Consider the following 19,201-nt stretch of genomic DNA (forward strand, 5'->3'; position numbering starts at 1 on the left):
TCGTCTTCATTGTGGTGAGCAGGCTCCTCATTGTAGCCTCTCGTTGTGGAACACAGGACCTAGGCACGTGGGCTTCAGTAGTTGCGGCACATGGGCTCAGTAGTTGTGGCTCACGGGCTCTAGAGCGCAGGCTCAATAGTTGTGGCGCATGGGCTTAGTTGCTCCGCGGCATGTGGCATCTTCCCAGGGCAGGGCTCGAACCTGTGTCCTCTGCATTGGCAGGCGGATTCTTTACCACTGTGCCACCTAGGAAGTCCTAGTCGAGGTGATCTTGAGTGCCCTGTGGCCTTAGCCATCACTGGTCACCATTTCATAGGACATCAACTCGCCAGGATGTTGGATGGTTCACCCTCGCCTGCCCACAGCTGAGCTCAAGGCCTGTGCTGGGAATCCCGGCTCCTTCCTGCCTGGCCCTGGCCTCGCCCAGTGCTCGGCCGCCCCGCCCACTGCTCGGCGCCCCGCCCACTGCTCGGCCACCCCGCCCACTGCTCGGCCGCCCCGCCTTCGAATCTCGCCCTTCAGCTCTTCCAAAGCACTGCGAGTTCCCTGAACACAGCATGCCCTCCCCGGCCTCTGCAGTGTTGCCAACGGCATGTCTTCTGCAAGATGTCCAGCTCTTCCAGGAGGTGGAGAGACGAGAGGACCTGGCCCCGAGGAAAGGAGGTAATGCAATGTTGACTGTCTGAAATTAGTTGCCCACAGCTCTTTGGAGTTACCGTGTGAGTTTCCCATGGGCTCCATCTGCCCTAAATCAAAGACAAGCCTGAGTTCACACCCTCTCTAGGAGCCCGCCTTGATGGGCCCAGCCCAACCTGCTCCAGTAAATTCTTCACATGACTGTGGGTGAACATCACGTTTGATGCTTTTCAAGTTTTGCCTAATACTGCTCGTTTTGCCTGTGTTTCTGGTCCTCAGCTGAATTGTAGTTAGATCTTCTCTATAGTGAGTGCTTCTAAAGCTCAGAGGCTAATTAAACGTGCCTGATCGCTTAGGAAGCAGCAAAGCTGGGATTACCCGGGGCTGTCCCACTTCAAACCCCGTGCTGTGTTCCTGTGTCCCACTGCCCGTGACTTTTTCTTTCTTCCTTTTTTTTTTTTTTTTAAATATTTATTTTGCTGTATCTTAGTTGCGGCACGTGGGATCTTCATTGCTGGGTGCGGGATCCTTTAGTTATGGCATGTGGGATCTAGTTCCCTGACCAAGGATCGAACCTGGATCTCCTGCATTGAGAGCTCGGAGTCTTAGCCATTGGACCACCAGGGAGGTCCCTGCCTGTGACTTTCTGAAAGCAAAGACTTCGTCCCCCACGTTCTCCTGCACACTGCACTGCGGAGGCTCTCAGTATGAGACTGGCCAGTCCCCTTCAGTCGGCCTCGAGCCCCAGCACTACCGCCAAGGCACCGTTATAAATAGCGGTTGGAGGATACTCACTAGCTGTGTGTCTCAGGGCCAGTTATTTAACCTCTAAGGCCTGTTTGCTTATCTGCAAAATAATAGAAGATTGTTGCTAAATTATGACACCTGTTGAGCACAGCACAGGACCGAGCATGTAGTCATTGGTCAGGAAACTTGAGTGATCTTTATCAAGGGTAATTAGCCACTTAGGCTTAACGAATCCCAAATGCTCCCTGAACCTCAGTTTTCTCATCAGTAAATTAGGAAGGAATACCTGCTCTGGCTGGTATAGGGATGTGAGGCCAAATGAAGTAGAATGCTCAGACACAGGAAAGTGCTTTGTTTACAGATAGTACTGTGTAATGAGGGTTTCTAGTACTTGGACAAGGTCTACTACTATTTTATTTTTATTGAAGTACAGTTGATTTGCAACATTGTATCAGTTTCAGGTATATAGCAAAGTGATTCAGTTATACATAAATATCTTTTTTTTTTCAGATTCTTTTCCCTTATAGCTATTACAAAATAGTGAGTAGAGTTCCCTGTGCTATATAGTAGGTACTTGTTGATTACGCATTCTATATATAGTGGTGTGTGTATATTGATCCCAAACTCCTAATTTATCCCTCCCCCTCATTCCCCTTTGGTAACCATAAGTTTGTTTTCATTGTCCGTGGGTCTGTTTCTATTTTGTATATAAGTTCACCTGCATCATTTTTTTTCGCATATAAGCAATATCGTGTAATACCTGTCTTTCTCTGTCTGGCTTACTTCACTTAGTATGATAATCTCTAGGTCCATCCATGTTGCTGCAAATGGCATTATTCCATTCTTTTTTATGGCTGAGTAATATTCCACTGTATATTTATATATACCGCAGCTTCTTTATCCATTCGTCCGTCGATGGACATTTAGGCTGCGTCCATGTCTTGGCTGTTGCGAACAGTGCTGCTATGAACAATGGGGTGCATGTATCTTTTTGAATTATGGTTTTCTCCAGATATGTGCCCAGGAGTGGGATTGCAGGATCATATGGTAGCCCAACTTTTAGTTTCTTAAGGAACCTCCATACTGTTCTCCGTAGTGGCTGCACCAATTTACATTCCCACCAACAGTGTACTACTCTTTTAAATCTTTTAATCATTCGAGCATTTTCGTTTTCATCCAGGACTTTTCTTCCCTCTGGTCTTTATATGAATTCTCCAACATTAAAACAAGCCCACAACTTCTTTTACATGCTTCAGGAACAGCACTCTCTTTGTCCAATAATCACCTAAGGTTGAGAGCCCCCGAAGATGTGCTGATTAATAGTAATAAAAACAGTACTACGTGGCAGTTGAGTGTGGGCTGTCACATCAAACTCTCTGGGTTTGCGTTCTAGCTCCACTGGTAATTAGCTGTGTAACTAGTGACAATTTGCCTAATTTTTCTAAGCCTCAATTTCCATTTCTATAAACTAGGAATAATAATAATAATACCTACCTCAAAGAGTTATTGTGAGAATCATGCAAAACAGGACCCAGCATGATACAAAATGAGCACTCCAACATTAGGTTTTATTAATAAAGCAGCTGCCATCTAGTGAGGACATACTGTTTGCCCAGTTCTGAGCTAAGCATATTACATGCTTTATTTCATGGAGTTTCTTACATCGCTTCTACTTTAGAACAGAGGAAACAGACCCAAAGAAACCAAGTGCCTTATGCAAGATCTGCCTATAGAGTGGTGGGCCTGGGATTCAGACCCCATCTCCCTAGTTCCAAGCTCAAAATTTAAGCAAGTATCATGCAGACAAGGGCTCAGCTGTCCCCACAGGTCCTGCAGGAGCCAGGGTGCCAGGCTGCCCACAAGGGAAGCATCCAAAGCTGCCAGCCTGGGGCTCAGCTTTTCCCAAGGAGTTTTAGAGCCGTTGGCCCCCAGTGTTTTCTGGGTGGGGAGAATTTCCCCAGCCTACTCAAGGGATGTTTAGAAACACCAGCTGCAGAAGAGTTGAGACTCATTCCCATGAAAGATGGCTTCGGTTCCGGAAAGATCTTTCCAATTGTATGACTCACTTGAAAGCAACCAAAGGCAGCAGAGGCTGCCAGTCCTTACAGTATGTGGGGATATTTCCTCAGCTGGAGAAAGTCATCAGTCCTACTTAGCGCCCCCACCCGTCGCTGGAAGGGGGCTCATTCCTCCTCCCTGCAGAGTGGAACAGCCTTGCCTGGGTGTGTCACCCGCCCTGCCCTGCTGAACATGGCCCATTGTTGGCCGGAAAGTCCTGGGAAGGGTGGGGACGTGGTGCTAGCAGCTTTTGAGGAAGCCCAGGGTGCTCAAAGGACTAGTGCCCAGAGCTTCTGGGGATCTCAGCCCCAATTTTGAGGACCTGATTCCACACCCTAAATTCCCTTCTCCCCCCACACCAGCCAGGACTCTGACAAAAAAATGCCCCTTCCATCCTACAGCACTCGGGGGAGGGCTGTGGCAAGTCAGGGCTCCGGAGGAGGAGGGTGTAGTATGACCACATTTACTTTAGTTTCCACTCTCAACTGGATAAAAATGCTCTCCAGGGCCTGTCATTGTGCTAAGCACAATAGCAGCCCCTGGAGAGGTTTTTCTGTATTTATTTGTGCTGTCCCCCTGCTGCTGCCTCTTAAGTCAGCCCTTCCCATCAGATAAAAAGAAACGTTGGCTTGAGAAAGCCTCCCTCCAAAGCAGAGGCTGTTTCTGCTTTGTCCTGAGCCTGTTTTATTTGTGGGCCCTCCCAGAACATCCTGGGATGTTCCAGAAGGTCTAGAGGCAGGGCAGAGCCTCCTGGCTTCCAGAACCAGAGCTGGGGAATCAGACTCACGGGTACATGAGTCCAGATGGTGTGAGAAGAAGATGGATGATGATGGTCTGATGGCAGCGGCTGACGTTCTTTGAGAGCTTCTGGAGTGCCAGGTTCAGGGCTAAGTGCTTTGTGTAGATTATTTCATTTCATCTGTGAAAGGACTGGGAGAGATCCACTAAAAGTGGGTGGGATTCTAGCCCCTTCCCATCAAGTCCAGTGGCCATATTCCTAAGGCCGTCACAGCTCTCTCGGGTCTCCTCATTAGCAGGTGGTTTCTAAGATTTGCCAAAAGGACCATCTTTGCAAAGACTAATCCCAGCCTTTCTCCTCAAGGTGGAGCCTGGCCATGAATAACAACATTTTGCTCTACACTGGGCAGATGCTGGCACAGAAAGTGTAGGGTCTTTCATTCCTGCTATTGTCCCAAAACATGTGCTTCTTAATGAAAAGTTATAAAATGTTGTGGGAAGTTACATTCCCATCAGATAGGAGTAAGAGTCAGTTGGATTACCGTGTGTTTTTTTCTTTCTTTTTCTTTTTAAATGAATAGAACAAATACTTCCTCCTCCACATAAAAACAAGGCATTTCAGACAACTCGGAGTAAATTGCTGGCGTTTATTAATCATTATTTGAATCAAATGGCTTCCACTGAATGTGACACTTTCATAAGCATCGCCCCTGACCCCCACAAGCAACCTGGGGAAGTGCCAGTGCCCTCAATACACAGATCAGAGCTTGGCTGACTTGTCTGAACTCGCCCAGAGAGTTAGAAGTGTCAAGATGTGGCCCCAGGTCTAAAGCTCATGCTTCAGTCCACAAGGAGATTCTGATTTTGTAGGTCTGGGGAGGCAGCTGGGAAGCTGTATCCTAAAACAAAATGTCAAAACTTCTAGGCGATTCTGATGATCAACCAAGTTTGGGAACTCCTGGCCCACGCTGCATGGCCTCAGGTCAAGAGTGGAGCTAGTCTGTGATTCACCAAGCATCCCTCACCAGATCCTGTCACTCACCATCACCCTAATGCATTGGGACCAGACGTCAGTCCAAGGCCTTGTAAATAGGCCTGTGGTCTCCAGAGGCCTCCCTAGGAAATCACTGGCACCGTCCTTCACACAGCAGCGTGTCTAGCTCTCTGAATCAGAATCTGCTCACATGTCACCTCATTTGCAAGGCAATGAAAGAGATTGTCTCCATTTAAAAAAAGAAGCATGAGATGAGAGAACAGGTCAGCTGCCCAGTTGCTTAAAGGAAAAACAACCCACTGGCATCTCTTCACCTCCCTTTCTCCACTCACACCCTTGAGAAACCTCTGAAGGTTGAAAGCATGGCCTAGAAATCCTATTAGTCTACCAGACAACTTATTTTCTCCCCAGTGTGCTCACTATTTTTCCAGTCTATTGTTTGCTGAGAGGGTACATGTTAAAAACTCTAGTCCTAAGTTTTCTATTGAGACAGTTACTCCAGGGAAATTTGAGAACCGTCTTCAGGGCCTGGATAGAGGGAGAGTAAGAACAAGGGAGCCAAGAGGTATGTCTGCAAACTCTTTTACATAAACGTGGTTTTTATTTTTGAACCTTTGTATATGAAAGCATCTACAGTGGGTTGAAATAGTGTCTCTCAAAAGATATGTCCAGGGCTTCCCTGGTGGCACAGTGGTTAAGAATCCGCTTGCCAGCGCAGGGGACATGGGTTCGATCCCTGGTCTGGGAAGATCCCACATGCCGTGGAGCAACTAAGCCCGTGCACCACAACTACTGAGCCTGTGCTCTAGAACCTGTGAGCCACAACTACTGGGCCCACGTGCCGCAACTACTGAAGCCTGCTCTCCTACAGCCGTGCTCCGCAACAAGAGAATCCACTGCAATAAGAAGCCAGCGCACCTCAACGAAGAGTAAAGCCCATGTGCTTTCTCTTGCCACAAGTAGAGAAAGCCCGTGTACACCAATGAAGACCCAAAGCAGCCAAAATAAATAAATAATAAAATAAATCTTTTTTTTTTTTAAAAGCCCTTCCCTTCACTTCAAAAAAATAAAATAAAATAAAGATATGTCCACCCGGAACCTCAGAATATGACCTTATTTGGAATTAGGGTCTTTGCAGATGTAGTTCAGGCAGGCATCTGGAGATAAGAGCATCCTTGATTCAGGTGGGCCCTGAATCTCATCATGCATGTCCTTATAAGATACCTGAAAGGAGAGGACACCCAGATACATACAGGGATGCAGGCCATTTGAAGGCAAAGGCAAGATTAGAGCTGTGTTTCCATAAGCCAAGGAGCCACCAGGATCTGGAAGAGGCAAGGAAGTGCCTTCAGCAGGAGCACAGCCCTGCCTACACCTTGATTTTGGACTTCTGGACTCTACGACGATGAGAGAATGAATTTCTGTTATCTTTAAGCCACCCCGTTGCTGGTAATTTGTTATGGCAGCCCTAGGAAATTAATATTGCATTTTTATCAGTGAAAAAAAGGTCTCTAACTCCTCGGCAAGGCAGCGCAAACAAGGGTCTAAGCCAGATGCTTCCAGTGTACTGACCTAGGGTCCCAGGGCACCATAATGCCACTGGCCAGGTATGGAGAGACAAGGCCTACTTCTCCAGCACCAGAGAGGCAGATAAGGATCTGATTTTTCACTTCCTAGAAAAGAAGATCAAGAGTTGCCTGGCTACCAGTTGACTTGCCTGGCAGGCCTCAATGGCCCCGCCTAGTTAGGATGTTTTCAGCAGGTAAGGCCCAAAGTAAGTGGAGCCCACCTTGGGGATGGAGCCCCTCTGGGCAGAACTGCGCTGGCCAATCAGGTAGCAGCACGTCTCCTCCTCCCTCAGGGGACTTTGCTCTTTAGGATGGAGCCTGGCCCTGGGCTAGGCTAAAAGCAGAGCACACATTGATGCAAATGTCTGTCCATCCACCAGTATGCAGGGGCAAAGGGACCTGAGACTCCACCTCTCCCCTGTGGCCGAGAGGAGCCCCGTTTGCTGACTCCTTTAGTCCGGAGCCGCTACCCAGCAGCTGACCTGGACAAGTTACTCCTGCCTCAGTTTCCACATCTCCATAATGAGGAGGGAGATGCTGTTTACCCCAGGAGTTGATGAGAGGATTACATGAGTTAATGCATGAGGGTCACCCAACACAGGCCCACACTAACACCCAGTAAATGTTAGCCAAATATTATTCTTATTGTTAGTATAATTAATATTTAGTATTGAGTATTATCACCATGAGAGGGAAAGTGCCCATACATTAGTGGTTTAAAACTTGAATGAGAATATCTATATCCCAGGAGTTTATTAAAAATGCAAACTCCCAGGCCTCACCACCAGATAGGTTTAATGGGAGACCCAGTAATGTGTGTGTGTGTGAGAGAGAGAGAGAGAGAGAGAGAGAGAGAAGGAGGGAGGGAGGGAAGGAAGGAAGGGAAAAGGGGAGGAAGGAAGGAAGGAAAAAATGGAGGAAGGAAGAAAGGAGGGAAGGGAGATTATTAACAACCCTCTCAAATGATTCCGGGACTGGTGGTTCACAAATTATAATTTTTAAAAACATTGCCCAAATGAGGCTGTTCCCTAGAACTATGAAGTTTATTTTAATTACTAATCACTAAGAAGGGACTATGTTTGCTTTACAACTAAAATTGAAATCTTGACATCTCACTTCCATTTTCTATAATTGGGAACTTTTAAACAAGATAAAATGCCAAGGTCATAAAGTTTATTTTAATGAGTCTTTTCCTGCCCCTCGAAAGTGCTTAAGTTCAAATCCCTAAGCTGTATGCTCACGATTTCTCAACCTGCATAATTTAAAAAGAACAACAACGCAGTATTTAAATAGATTTCTTTTTTCCAGTATGGGACACAATATTCTGTCAAAACTTCAGAGTTCTTTAAGGTCTTTCCAGGGATGAGAATGGATTTGTCCTTCCTTAGTGACCGTGTCTCCTTTGCCAGAACACATGAGCAGAGGCACGAGGGGGCATCTCCCTGTCACCCCAGCATACCTGACAACAGGTGAGGCCTTTGGGGGGTGATGAGGTGAGGAGGGCAGAGCCCTCATGGGATTAGCGGCTTCTATTGTACAAGCAGCTCCAGCAAGATCCCTCAGCCCCTTCTGCCTTGTGAGGCTAGAAGGAGAAGTCTGCCACCTGGCTGAGGGCCTCATCCCACCGTAATGGCACCCCCGGCTCAGATCACCAGCCTCCAGAACTGTCAGAAATAAATTTCTGTTGTTTGTAAGCCACCCAGTTCTCGGTGTTTTTGTTATAATAGCCTGAGACAGGAAGTCACCTTCCAGACAAACTGGGTTTTTCCTCCAATCTTTGAGTTGGTGAACCTTGAATGGAGACAGTCCCCTTCCCTTCTCTCTGTCCAGGTAGCCGCAAAGTGGCTGTTTCGTGAAAACTCATGTTAGGGGAAAAAGTGCAACTAGAGGGAAAATAGAGGGAAAACGAGAGAGAAGTAGCCCTGCAAGGTTGACGCTTCTCTCTTCACATCTGGCCCTTACTCAAACTCAAGGTAGAACACCTGGCCACTTGGGGGGCTCACACACTATTTCTCTATCATACTTTCTGCCTGAATGTGTTTTAGATTTTGAAAACACCCATCAGAGCCCTTTGGTTGGTTGTACAACTCTGTATTCCTGCTTGCTGGGTCATGTGATCAGCACTGCTGTAAGAAGGCCCCATAGGATGAAGTACCTTTCTGGAGGTCTGGGCCACCAGCAGGCATTCCATCATCTGGTGCACAGTAGGTGTACAGCATAGAGTCAGTGCTGATTAAATGACTAGAAATGATGTTTCCTAGTTGTGCTAATTCTTCTTCATCCTCAGTGGGATAAGCAGCCTAAAGCCATCCTAATATCTAATTTTTAAAATATCGGTAACATGTATTCAGTACCTAAAGTGAAAGATGTGATGCTTGGTGTTATGGAAAATATGAACGTGAATAAAATAAGGGGTGGGGACTCGGGTGAGTGAGGTGAGGTGCCGGGAGGGCCCACAATTTAGGGAGAGCTCATTCTCAGGGTCATGCAAATATCGACATTTAGAAAACACAGTCCCTGCCCTCAAGGAATTTAAAGGCTGGAGAGCAATGTGGGCAAGTATTATAAACTGTAGATTAGGTTTGGGACCTAAAGCAGATGAAAAAGTTCATGAGATAAAAAAGAAATCAAATGGACCAAAGCCCTAAATGTAAAAACCCTAAACCTATGAATTTTCTAGAAGAAAACATAGGGGAAATTTTTCATGACCTTGAGTTAGGCAAAGACTTCTTGCATATGATACCAAAAGCATGATTCATAAAATTTAAAAAGTGATACATTGGTCTTCAGGAAAATTAAGAACTTCTGCTCTTTGAAAGATATAAAGAGAATGAAACAACAAGCCTCAGATGGGAAAATAATATTTGCAAGTCACATATCTCATATAAAGGTCTGGAATCCAGACTATGTGAAGAATTCTCACTACCAAGTGCTGGCAAGGATGCAGGGCACACTGTTTTGGGGATGCAGAGTGATACGACTGCTTTGGAAAACAGTTTGACAGTTTCTTAAAAGTTAAACGGACACCGATCATATGACGCTGCAATCCAGCTCCTAGGTCTTTATCCAAGTAAAACCAAAACCTTGGCTCCCACGAAAACCTATATATGAATGTTTATACTGCCATGATTCAAATTGCCTAAAGCTAGAAACATCCCAAATGTTCTTTAACCGAGGAATGGAAAAACAAACTGTAGTTCTTCTATACAACAGAATAGTACTCATCAATAAAAAGGAATGAGCTCTTAAATAATGGGTGAAGTGCAAACGCATTAGCTAAGTGGAAGAAAAGCTGGAATCAAAAAGCTACAGATATATGATTAGATTTACATGACATTCTGGAAAAGGCAAAACTGTAAGGATAGAAAACCACAAATCAGAGGTTTCCAGGGAATAGGGGAGGGGGAGGGTTGACTACAAAGGAACACATGGAAGTTTCGGAAGGTGAGGAAATGTTCAGCGTCTTAATTGTGGTGGTGATTACGTGACTGTATACATTTATCAAAACTCACAGAACTGGACACCGAAAAGGATGAATTTTCTGTAAGTAAATTACACTTTAGTTAGAAATTTATGAAAAAAAATATAATAAAAGCAGTTCAAGTCAACACACTTTTATTGCCAATACTAATGTTTTGGGATCTGTGAGATGTTATAAAAGAAATGTGGGACTTCCGTGGTGGCGCACTGGTTAAGAATCCACCTGCCAATGCAGGGGACATGGGTTCAAGCCCTGGGCCAGAAAGATCCCACATGCTGCAGAGCTGCTAAGCCCGTGCACCACAACTACTGAGCCCTCACTGCACAACTACTGAAGCCCGCGAGCCTAGAGCAATGTTGTGGAGAAAGATGCAATCGATTTTGGAGAAAAGTGGGATCCAGCCACATGTCGGCTGGAGCTGCAGAAGATGGGAGGTTGGAGACGGTGGAAATCAAGAGCGGTGTGCTTCCAGAGCGCTGTCATGAGAGGCTTGGAAGTGACTGTGTTGGCTTTTAACCCAGTGGGGAGTGGGCAAGAAGCTTGGGCAGGTGGGATGTACATTTATAGCTGAGGACGAGGCCATTGAACTTGGTTCTCTGCTCACAAAGAAAAGCGTTGGTTGAAAAACAACATTCTAAGCTCTCAGCCCTTGCCTTTGCCTCACCCCTCCACCACCCCCTCCGAGACTTGAGCACTTGCTAAATGCACCCAACACCCATTTTTGAGCATTCACTTCATAGCAGGTATTTTGCTAAGTTTTTTGTGTGCTTCATCCTATAGCATCCTTACAACATGTTCATGAAGTAGATATTATTATTATCCCCATTTTACAGATGAAGAACCATGCCCAGTGCCACACGGATCATAAACGATGGAGCGGGGATAACTCAGACATGCCGGTCCTTCAGTCTGCAGGACTGAGTCAAGACATGACCCTGCTCAGGAAAATCTTCCTCGCAGCCTCCCAAGCTCTCCCACTTTTACAGCCCCCCTGGACATGGCCCATCTGTTGGGCAGACCATGGATTCTAAGCCACTCACCACTTTAATGTCCCCAGGTGTTGTTTGAATTAAGTGACCGTATTGGTATGAGATAGGATGTGAATCCCACCAAGAGCCCTCAGGTCAATGAGGCACATCCAAGAACACATCCACAAGTCAAACACCTGCAGCTTCATTCTCTGAACAGTCCAAGTTTCCTCATCTTTATGTGTTAACAGGTTACTCTTTTTCTAGGGAAACTGCTCCGCGATGCATTTAAAAAAAAAAAAAAAAAAAACGTTGTTGTCCCATGCCATCTGGGACGTGCCTGTCCTTGGCTCCAAACCCCACACCCCAGGCCCTTCTGCTCTGGGACCTTCCGGAAGCATTACTTGAATTACACTAAAAATTCTAATCAAGTGACAGAATGAGATCCCAAGACACTGGCCGATTGTAGTGGCCGGGTTTCGGGTGTTCTGCCCTGGGGGAGGCTCCTGTGTAAACAATTCCCATTTACATTCTTTCAGTTGTTTCTGCCAGAAGAAATGGTGGCTACCTGAGGCTGTTTCCAAAAGGAAGTTGGGAAGCTGCATCACCTCCATTCTTCCTCCCTCCCTCTTTCTCCCCCCCACCCCCGACCCCCGACCCCTGCCCCCTGCCCCCTTGCCTGTCTTCGCGTCTCCCTCCCCTGAAAGTATTTTGATCCTGAAAGAAAAACAAGTACAACTGTGTGATCCAGCAGGAGCTCTGAAGCGAGCTCATTGTAACTCAGTGTTCACAGTCCTCAGAGACCGGCCGTGACCCCAGGTGCAGGATGAACTCGCCTTGGAGATTGTTTTGTTCCAGAATTTACCAGCGTGAAATTTTCTAGATACTTTATTGTGGGCCCCGTAAGATGTCAAAACAATAGGCAGCCATCAGCAGAGACAGGGAAACATCATCTCCTTGGTTTGGCGAACTGTGCGAAAGGGCGGCTTCTTTACTTCATGGCTCTGCAATTTGCAGTCCTGACCAGCGGCATGGACGTCGCCTGGGAGCTTGTCAGAAAAGCAGAATCTCTGGTGCCGCCTCTGACCTTGGAATCAGAAGCTGAATGTTAACAAGATCCCCAGGTGATTCCTATACATGTTAATGTCTAAGAAGCACTGATTTAAATAGATAAGGCTTTTTTGGCCAGTGATGGTGGAGTTTCTGGCCTCCCCTTTGAGGCTATAAATCCCTTGAGGGCTTTGTGCAATTTATCATCCAGTAAAGCCTCAGGGGTGGTGACATGCTTAGCATGAGACAGAGAGGTGGAGGGCAGAGACCTGAGTTGGGTGGGTGGATGGGTGGTTGAAATCCCAGCACCAATTCTAATCCGTGGCACCGAGGAGGACCCTTCTGCATGTAGAGTGATTGCTGAAACGATGGATAGCTCTGTTTTCTCTGCCACAGGAGGCCTGAGTGATTCTTGTCACGTGGGGGAGGACGCCTCACTTTCAGCCATCTTAATCACTATTGCATCTAACACGTGTTGTAAACTTACGTCTCCGACGTGGAACTAAGTTCTTCATGTGTATTATCTCATGTAGCTCTCACAGCTGACCTATGAGGTGAGTGTAATTTTTATTCCTATTTGACTAAGGGATAAACGGGGGTGCAGAAAGGTTACCAGCTAGAAAGAGGTAGAGGGGAGATTCTAACCTTGACTCCAGAGCCTATATTCCGGTGTTTCTCACCTTTCTTTCATTGTCCCCTCCATCCAGGAGGCTTTTTTTGGGGGGTGGGGGGTGGGGCGGCTTGCATGCACCATGCAGGATTCTACTTCTTCAACCAGGGATCGAATGGACCTGTGCCCCCTGTAGTGGAAGAGTGTTAACCACTGGCCCCACCAGGGAAGTCCACAGGAGTCTTCGTAGATATTTTCTCCTTGTGATATTGTGACTTATAACAGGAAATTTATATCTCTGGCACAGAGCTCCTAAAACCCTTGGAATTTCCCAAGTGACAGGTGTGATAAAGGTGTCTCGATGTTCACAACAACCCCCTCTCAGCACACCTGAGTTTATGTGAATGCGGTGACTTTTAGAAAGCTCCTAAGGATGGGAGCTGGTTGCCAGGGGAATCAACCATGTGATTGAAGGGTTGGAACTTTCATTCCCAACTCCCTGACCTCCAGGGAAGGGAGAAGGGGCTGAAGGTTGAATCAATCACCAGAAGCCGATGATTTAATCTATCATACCCATGTAATGAAGATGCCATAAAAACCCAAAAGAAAAGTGTTCAGGCTTCGAGAATACCTGGAGATTTGGAGAGAGTGGTGAGCTAGGAGAGGCGTGGAACCCTGTGCCCTTCCCCCGTTCCTTGCCATATCCATCTCTTCCATCTGGCAATTCTTGAGTTATATCCTCTTGTTATAAAGGGAATCTAGTAAATAAAATGTATTTTTGAGTTCTGCCAGCCACTCTAGCAAATGAATCAAACCTGGGGAGAAAGTCGTGGGCGCTACCAATATATAGGCAGTTGATAAGAAGCACGGGTGATCACCTGCACTTGGGATTGGCATCTGAAGCCATGGGGACTGGGGATGGGAAAGGCCTTGGGGCACAGCCTAGTGGGACTGAACCCTTAACCTGTAGGATTTATGCTCTCTTGAGGTAGATGGTGTCAGAATTAAGTTGAATTGTAGAATACCTAGCTGATGTCAGAGCACTGCTTGGTGGGGTGGGGAAAACCCCACACACATTCTAATTGGCAGCCAAGATCTTACTCCCCCATGAAATTGTAATGCCACAGGTATATTATATAGCTGTTTATATACTGTGTGTGTGTATGTTTATATACTGTAAGATTTTTTTCGCCCTCCCCCAAGGACAAAATTTTGTCCACCTGGGAATATAATCACTCCCATGGTGAACGCCTCACTCTTTCATGATGATTTGCAGACAATTCTATGTGTTAGGCTGTACCCATAGTGAGGAGCCTGGTGTTTGGGACTCTAGAAAGGCTGTCTTTGAGGAAAACAGGACCAGGGGCCTTGGCCAGATGTGGCAACATTTCCCATCCTGGAGGAATCAGTTCAGACCCGCTCTCACCCTCAGCGCAGTGGCTGCTGCAGGAAGAGCCCCATCTGCGAATCAGGAGACCCAGAGTCCAGCCCCAATCCTGCTCTTGTGGCTCTGGGTCAGTCACTTTCTCAGCCCATCTGTTACCAAACCTGAAATTGGGGGGTTTGAACTAAATCAGTATTTTTAAAGAAAAACCGTGCCGTGAGTCTAAGGGTAGGCAGAGTGGTGAGCTGGAAGCAGCATGTAGGACCTGCCGGGCAAGGCTCTTGGATCAGGGTCACAGAGATGCACCTGTTGCCCTTCAGATGGCCTTCCTCTCCTCCACTCCGCCCTGCCCTGGGGCTGCTTTGCAGGAGTCCCATCAGTGCTTCGTTTTAAATACTAATGGATCTTGTTTCTGCAAGATTGGGCCAATCCCTAATTAATCACCTCCCATTTCTATCCCTTACCCCAATCAGTGACTTAAAATTCCACTCCATTCATCCAATCATTGGAAAGGGATCCAAAAAGACTCCACGGAGGAGTGGGAAGAAGAGTCACCAGGCATGTCAACCAGGAGAGAGTGGGTTCTGAAACCCAGCAATGAGAGTTAGAAGAAGCTCAGCTGTGCTAGATGGAGAAGGATTCAGAGACTGAGCTGTTCTGGCCTGGTGCGGGGTCCAGGCAGCCCCAAGAGAACTTGGGGAGCTGAGCCTGTTGGCAGCGCAGTGCTGGGGAAGCATCTACTGCAGAGAAGTGGCTGCCTCCGTGGGAGGGGCTGCGGGCTTGAGGCAAGGTCTGTGGACCACAACCAATCTACAAACCCCGGGCACCCAACACTTGCCAGTCTTGACTGACTGGCTATCAAGGGGCTCATACTGAGTTTCTGCTCACATGATTCTATAGGCTATTTGGAGAGACTAAGACCCGAATAGATGGTCATTATTATCTGTTATTAAATGAGAAATGGATCTTGGGGGGAGGGGGGAAGTGTTACAAGATTTCAAGAATCCTTTCAATCCTTCAGCTCTTTCAAAACATTCTAGGAAGACTTGATGGAGGAGAAAGGCCTCGGGGCTGGATCTGGAAGGACCAGCTGGGACTCTGCAGGAGGAAGGGAGTTCAGGAAAGGAAGCAGGAAGTGCTCTCAGCTTCCAGGCACAAATGAATAATTCCTCTGCAAGGTGTCCTTATCTGGGGACGCTGAGGAACCTGCAGGGCTGCCAGTTCTGGTCCAGCTGCATTTCTGCCTGAGCCTCATCGGAGAAATGATGATCTTAGCAAGTCAGCAAAAACAGTCAAGGAAATGAATCTAAGATCAAGACCCTGACAACTGCCCAGGCATCAGAATTCAGGCAAATTTCAGGGGCGCTGTATGATTTAGGATGACACAGGATAAGGCCTACCCAGGGAGAAAGGACAGCCGAGCGCTGAACAGAAGCAGCTGGAAGAAGAGCTCTTGCTGGATACTGTGTCCGGGCACTGGTGTCATCTGCCAGCTGCCAGTCCCTTTGGGTTGGTGCTGGCACCTCTCTGGGTTCCTGCATCCCAAGTGTCAGGTCATACGGTTGGATTTGCTATTGATTCCAAGTTTCCAAATAGCTCTGAAATGTTCTGCATCGATGGACTGGGAGTCAGGGCAGGAAATGGGAGGCAGAGGCCTGGCGACGGGCTGAGGCACGTGTTAGGAGAGACAACACAGGGAGAGGAAAAGACAGAGCAAGGATGCACATGTGCACCGAGTTTCAGAGCCTCTAATTTGGTGGGAAGATGACTGGAGAATGTGTCCTTTCACTCCCACAGCCCCAGTTTACTGGAGAGAAGACCCAGCTGGGTGTTTGAGAATCCTACATGTTAGCTGGGAGTGGATGTGTGATTTCAGGAGGAAATGGAGAAAGGTGATGAGGGAGGGTCAATCCTTGATCTCTCTGTAGGGTGGGAGGTGGTACATCACAACGGGGAGGGTGGGGGAGTCGTCTATAAAAACCTCCAGTGTGCTTTTCCAGAGTCGGAGAGGAAGTGTGCGGCCCAGCTGGCACCGCAGAGCTGTGACACCAGGATGTTACCTTTGCACACGGCGTCGGGAAACCCAGCAGCGCTGCCCATCTAAGGTCCTAGGGACCAAGGAGGGCCCAGGACACTCAGGCCACAGGAGGGAGGCCCAGAGGAGCCCTGGTCCCTGGTCCCTGAGCCCTTGACTCACAGCATGCCCTGCGCCAGCAGACTTACTCCTGGAATCACAGGCCTCTCCATGAAATGAGGGGTCCCGTGTTCAACTACTTCCAAAACTGACACTGTTGGATTCCTTGATCTTCAATTAAGTAGATCTTCGGAGAGTCACCTTTCATTTACTCTACCTGATAGGAATCTTTTAAGGAAATTTCCAAAAATAGCCCCTTTACATAAATCAAATCATTATAGGAATACTGACCAGAATAGACTAGGAGTGTTTTCTCTAAGCTGAAAAGTTCCTAGAGGTACAGCTAAAAGCAATCATACTCTCCCCTCTGTAGGCCTGCATCCCTCTGTTGTTCTGGCCCTGCTGTGGAGGTAAGGACACCAGGAGATCCAGGAAGTGGTGCTGCACTTCTGTGTTTTCCCTATCAAGCCACCTGCTGTGGACTCTGGGAGAGAGGGGCTCCCAGGAATCTGCCTCCTCTGACCACCCCACTCTCCTTGCCTCCATCGACTCTGCTTCCTCTCAGCCTAGGCTGGCTTGCTTTCTTTAGGCCAAATATTTATTGTTGTTGTTTTAAATCCTGGAGTATTTCAGACATGCTGGCTGAAAGGCTCAATCACCTAATAGTGAATGAACACTTCCTACTTTAAGATTCTAGGTCCTGGTTTCCTCAAATGTAAAACTATGAGAGGTTGTACCCCAGCCAGGGGTCCTCACAGTATAATATAAAATACACTCTTGTAGCCACCACTCAGATTTAAGAAATGTTAACTTCATGCCATGTTGACTTCAGAGAGTTCAAAAAATAAAGGAACCCACTAGGATGGGAATAATTTTTAAAAATGGAAAATCACAAGTGTTGGTGAGAATGTGGAGAAATTGGAACACTTGTGCAATGCTGGTGGGAATGTAAAATGGCGGAGCCACTGTGGAAAACATTTTGGTGGTTCCTCAAAAAGTTAAACACAGAATTACCCTATGATTCCGCAATTATACTCGTAGGTAGTTGGGTCAGAGATGGTGCTCAAATGGGACTGGCGGGGGTCCTGCCCAGCAGTGACCTTGGGCAAGTTACTTAAGGTCTCCATGTGTGAAATACAGGGAAATGGTATCTGCTGCCTGGACAGTTGTGAGAATTAAACAGGATAAATTTTGTAAAGCTGGGCACCCCTCCTCATTGCCTCAGCTGGCAATTGCCTCAACCCTTTTGTGGTTGAAGAAACCTGTCTGGTGCCGAGAATTGGCTTAGGAGTTAGGGGAGAGCCAGCCCTTCTGGTGTTCAGTTATCCGTATCCCAGATACTTTCACCCACACACCCACACCGATACTCCAGGCTGGGGATACTCAGTTTGGTTTCAGGACTGCCTGCAACAGAATAGCCCATTTGGGATCCTATGGCCTGGGGTGGTGTTGTTCTTAGCCTTCAGAAGGTTGAGAAGGTGCTGGAAACCAGATCCTCTAATCCCAGAGGCCAGAAACTCAATGAATTGGAGTTTGAATGTGAGAGGCTCCTTTGTGGAAGTTGCCAAGTACTAAAGACAGAGGGTTAAACTGCACCCAGGACTTGGAGAGGGAGGAAGCAGTGCTGAACTTTCCAGAGGCCTGATTCCTACTGATGGTTTGAAGTAGTGTTTCGGGTTCATTCTTGGAAAGGGCAGTGAAAACCCATTTTAAATTCACTCTGCATACGTTTCTGATGGATTTCTGTTTGTCTAGAGGCTTTGGGATTTGCCAAATCTCCATCAATAAACTGGAGAGGATTTAGGAAGAGATAATTAAAGGACTGGAGCCGGGGGGAAAGGGAAGAGGGAGCAAGCGTGATAGAGATATCAAGTCCCCCTCCCCCTGCCCCAGCCAGCAGAGAGGGGGCGCTGTTACAGGAAGTGCTTACAGAGATGGCCACCAGAGGACCGGCTGGGGTAAAGCCGTATCCGTTAGAGCCCCAGGAAAGCCAGAACTCAGGGGTGTGACACAGCACAGGATTTGGAATCAGGAAACCTGAGTTTTGAGTCCAAGTTCTGAAAGAGAGATTACTTAATCTGGTAACTTGGGTGTGGCCCCTAACTTCTCTCATTCATAGGATGGAGATAGTTTACTCCTACCTTTTGTACTTAGTGACCTCAGGCAGAGCCAGCCCTGCTCTCACCCCTCTGGGAGGGTCAGTTGGAATTCCCCCTGCTGAGTGGGGACTGGACCTTGTAACCTCTCCCCACTGGCACCAGCTGACTGCTGGAGCAGAAACCCGGCCAAGAGTGACCAGCCACCAGACCTGAGGCTGGTTTCAAAACAACGAGCTGCACAATCAGATTCTCCTTGAGAACTTGAAAGGAAACCGAGGACCAAGGGATGGGGTGGTCGTCTTTGGACACTGTACACGGGAGGGCGGGTGCCATGCCTGGCCATTTGCAAGATGAGGAAAGGGAGGGATGCGGGACAACACTAAAAAGCAAGAGCACCCTCCATCCCGACCCAGTTCCCTGTCCCAGCTTCTCAAGGCCCCCTGAACACTATTTCCTGTCCCTTGGTTCCCTGAGACGCTTCCATTCTTGCCACAACCTCCACTTTTCCTATCTTCTGCACCTCCATGAGACTGGCCCACCTGGAAGAGTGGCTGAGAGAATTGAAATAATGTAAAGGGGTGAATTTGAAGGCTCAGATCCGGGACGCTAAGCCCCCCTGGAGGTGCCAGGGAGCCTTCACGTTCTGTCCCCAATACCCCGCCCGACCTGCTAACATTTCTCTGCATCTGACTCAGGGAAGCTCATCTCATTTCCTGCTTGTCGTCCCTACCCGC

At 47.5% G+C, this 19,201-nt stretch overlaps 1 protein-coding gene across 5 annotated transcripts in view; it reads left to right on the forward strand.

The window, feature by feature from the left end:
• Positions 1–537: 537 nt before the first annotated feature.
• The window catches only part of AFAP1L2 (actin filament associated protein 1 like 2), a 117,546-nt gene continuing 98,882 nt past the window's right edge, over positions 538–19,201 (forward strand). For all 5 annotated transcript variants that reach the window (XM_057735234.1, XM_057735236.1, XM_057735238.1 and 2 more), the window contains exon 1: positions 538–663. In XM_057735234.1, the coding sequence (XP_057591217.1) occupies positions 558–663 (106 nt within the window). In that variant the 5' untranslated portion in view covers positions 538–557. The remainder of the gene's footprint in view (positions 664–19,201) is intronic.

Source organism: Hippopotamus amphibius, chromosome 5, assembly GCF_030028045.1.
Source record: "Hippopotamus amphibius kiboko isolate mHipAmp2 chromosome 5, mHipAmp2.hap2, whole genome shotgun sequence".
In the NCBI taxonomy this organism is placed as follows: Eukaryota; Metazoa; Chordata; class Mammalia; order Artiodactyla; family Hippopotamidae; genus Hippopotamus; species Hippopotamus amphibius.